Below are 3,649 nucleotides of genomic sequence, written 5' to 3'. Positions count from 1 at the left end.
TTCTATATGTTTCTCGTTAAAGGCTTGCAAAAGCCGAGGAGGACTAAATAAAATACGTCGCAATGACAACTAATCAAGTGTCAAATTTGACTAGTCAAAACTTGATTGATGACATTTATCACATAAAACAATACTTAGACACTTTTCGATCGCCTTCCATTTCTTTAAAAGCTTTTGAACTCGCGAATGACCATAAACTGTCAAATTTGACACATCTGTCTAAACCCAGTGACATTTCTGCAGGGTTGCCATATTTCGCAGCCTGACGTTCAGTTGTCAAACTGGCGTAAACTGATTGTACGGTCTCCAGAAGGCCGATGAAAGTTCGGTAAAAAATGCGAAAAATTGCTGAGTGAGTGTGAGTGAACTTACGCGTCTGCCCAGCCTGGTGAGGAGGCCCTCATCGTCCAGGGCGGACAATGAGTGCAGCTGCTCCAGGGCCATGATGAGCGACTCGACTGGCGGGGCGTCCATAAAGTCGAAGTGCAGCAGATCGTTGATCCCCATTGTCTTCAGCTGGAGCACCTGTGGATGGACGGCCGTGTTAACGCATTTGGTAAACAGTAGTAAGTGGCAACGCTGTCGATCAAATGGATCGGGGAGTTTTTGCAACGCGACCCAAATCTGAGCGTATTTTCACAGTTTTGGCCAGCAAATAGGGTGTTTTCATTTTTTTTTTAGTGTTGATATATAGAAAGTAATAATTTTTTTTTGCAGAAAAAGTCTCCATAATAATTTTAAAGCGAATTTGAATTCAAATCAGGTATTTACCGCCAAAAACGCCGAATCCGTATCGTCGGTTGCCTATCACAAGTGTGACGTAGCAGGTCATATCGACAAAGTGTTTCGACAAGGGTTTATTTTGTTGCTGTCGCAGCTTTGGTTTATTACTTAAGTTATTGTGATTAACATTATTTTATTGATTATTATCATCATCCTATTGTTAACCAAAGAGCTATTTTTAATTTGGAAAACGTTGAGCCCAGAGATCGCTTTACCAATTTTCGGTTTCAGAAGGAATACATTCAAAACACATTAAATGAAAATCCAAAATAAAACAGTTAGGTTATGGGTGAGAAGCTAGAAGCTGTGCTTGCGATGTTAGTGGTGTTGCCAAAGTTCAAATTTGCCCGAACAATTTCACATAAAATCCGTAACTAATAATTAATGTAATTAATAATATTAGAAGTAAGTCAAATATGTCAACATCGGCGTTCTGCTGATTAACGTTACCGCTAATAACATAAACGGTTATTTATTTACTAATGCGCATGCTCAGAATAACGGATAACGTAAAACGTTAAACTAAAAACAGATGTAGATAAGTTCTATATTGTTGAGGCGGATTCATTTTTTTACAAACATCTTTTTGGGTATTTCGAAAAATTTTTACTTTAAAAAAGACAGAATTTCCTCACGTCTTTTATTACAGATTGATAAATAGTGCTCCTATTTCGCAATAAGAACGAATCATTTATCAAAAAGTAATCTTTGAGAAAATTTTTGAGGCAAAATGCCCAAAAAGAAGTTTGTAAAGGGCGTTTTACAGTCGGCAATTTTATTGCGGCTATTTTCTTGCAGCTATATTTTTAGTACTCCGCTCTACAGTGTGCAGTGTTAAACTTCACATTTAGACAAATCCATCAAGCGTACCAACTATTCCCTATACGTAAAAAAATCCAAAGTTTGTTTGTTTGTTTTGTTTTCGCTTGAGGTTACAATTATATTGCCAAGGAAATTATTGTGATTAACATAATGCTGGTGATTTATATTACTATGAACGAACAGTTGGCAGCCTGAAAAGAACACCAGAAAAGTCACTAAAATTGCGACCAGCTGCAAGAAATTTTCGGTTTGGAACTATAGAGCCGGCAAGTGCAATAAAAGTTCTCGAAAACTCGTTCTAAAACTCGAAAACTGAAAAAACGCGCAAGCGTAGTTGCGGGCAATCAAAATAGCCGACTGTAAAAACAGATGGTTTGCAAGTTCGACGCTTAACAAACAGATGGCGCTCACCGTCGTTGCCAGATTGGTGCGCTGGATCTCGGGCACCGGAGTGGGGAGCATCTCGTCGCGGTAGGCGCGCTCGGTGTAGAGGCGGTAGCACTTGCCGGGGCCGGTGCGGCCTGCGCGGCCCGCCCTCTGTTTGGCCTGCGCCTATCAGAACATTAAGCCCCGCCCCCCTCGACAAGCCAGCGGCCGGCACTCACCTGCGAGATGGGCGTGACCACCAGCGAGTCCATGCCCGTCTTCGAGTTGTAGACCTTCTGCTTGACGAAGCCGGGATCGACCACGTAGAAGATGCCGTCGATCGTGAGCGACGTTTCGGCTATATTGGTGGCGATCACCACTTTGCGGCTGCCGGGCGGCGCCGGGTCGAAGATGCGCGTCTGCATTTCGGAGGGCAGCGCCGAGTAGACGGGCAGAATGATCAGCTCGGGCACCTCCGGCCCCAGCGACTTCATGCGCTCGTAGAGGATCTCGCAGGCGGTGTCGATCTCCTCCTGCCCGGTGAGGAACAGCAGGATGTCGCCGGGCGGCTCGCGCAGGTGGATCTGCATCACTGTGATCAGGCTGGCGTCCAGGTAGTCCGTCTCCGGCTCCTTGGTGTAGAGGACCTCCACCGGGAAGGTGCGCCCTGCAGGAAGAGGGGGTGAGACTAGACCAGACTACCTACCCACTGGACCTACCTGGGATGGTGAAGATGGGCGCCTCGAAGAAGTACTGGGAGAACTTGACGGCGTCCAGCGTGGCGGAGGTGACGATCAGCTTGAGCTCGGGCCGCTTGGTGACGGCCTGCTTCAGCAGGCCGAAGAGCACGTCGGTATGGATGGTGCGCTCGTGCGCCTCGTCCAGCATCACCACGGCGTAGCCTTTTAGGTCCAGATCCATCAGGCACTCGCGCAGCAGCATCCCGTCCGTCATGTACCTGCAACAATGTCATTGTCGGAAACTATGGAAACTACTGTTAAGAGGGCAGGTGGAAAAAATGTCCGTTTTTGGTGGCTCTTGACAGTTTCCAGAAGTTTCAGTCGCACAGACTACAGAGTATAGATTGGACAGTTTTGCTGTCCCGCCAACATGATTTTGCTGAATGCAGCCACTGAGAGGCGTCTGATGGAGGGGGGAGAGGAGACCCCTACAGCATGGCCTGCTAGACGCCCAGATCTAACTGCGTTAGACTTTCCCGTATGGAGCAGGATACAAATTTGGTTTATGCCGGAGAAATACGTACAAAGGAGGAATTAAAACAGCGCATTACAGATGCCGCTATTACCCTAAAAGCTCGTTCACACGGTGACATTAATGTCGTAAAATGAATGCCCCGACAATGTCATTGTCGGAAACTATGGAAACTACTGTTAAGAGGGCAGGGGGAAAAAGTGTCCGTTTTTGGTGGCTCTTGACAGTTTCGCGAAGTTTCAGTTTGATTTAACGGAAAGACAAGTTGTAAGTTGTAACGAACCAAATCTGTTTAAAATAAGCGCGACAGGGCGGTTGGTCAGGGGGCGGGGCTGGCCAGCCGGATACCTACTTGATGATGGTTTCCGGGCTGGTGCAGTCAAAAAAGTCAAAATGCAGCAAATTTAAGTGTCTTTAAATCGGGTTTTTGTTTTTAAAGTGGTTCCAGTTGCAAAGGAGTTGAGAG

The 3,649-nt window shown here is 46.0% G+C and overlaps 1 protein-coding gene across 1 annotated transcript; it reads right to left on the bottom strand.

Annotated features, from left to right (window-relative positions):
- LOC109543459 (ATP-dependent RNA helicase DHX8) lies at positions 1–3,564 on the bottom strand (the record flags this gene model as incomplete). The annotated part of the gene is given in 5 exon segments (XM_048662761.1): positions 1–525; positions 2,017–2,157; positions 2,211–2,638; positions 2,691–2,929; positions 3,536–3,564. Coding segments are annotated over 5 exon segments (1,086 nt in total), but the record flags the coding sequence as incomplete, so codon positions are not given.
- Between the last annotated feature and the right edge of the window lie 85 nt (positions 3,565–3,649).

This window comes from Dendroctonus ponderosae, unplaced genomic scaffold, assembly GCF_020466585.1.
Source record: "Dendroctonus ponderosae isolate FM_Combo_2020 unplaced genomic scaffold, Dpon_F_20191213v2 Dpon_F_20191213_1104, whole genome shotgun sequence".
NCBI lineage: Eukaryota > Metazoa > Arthropoda > Insecta > Coleoptera > Curculionidae > Dendroctonus > Dendroctonus ponderosae.
This window is presented reverse-complemented; position numbering and strand designations above follow the sequence as displayed.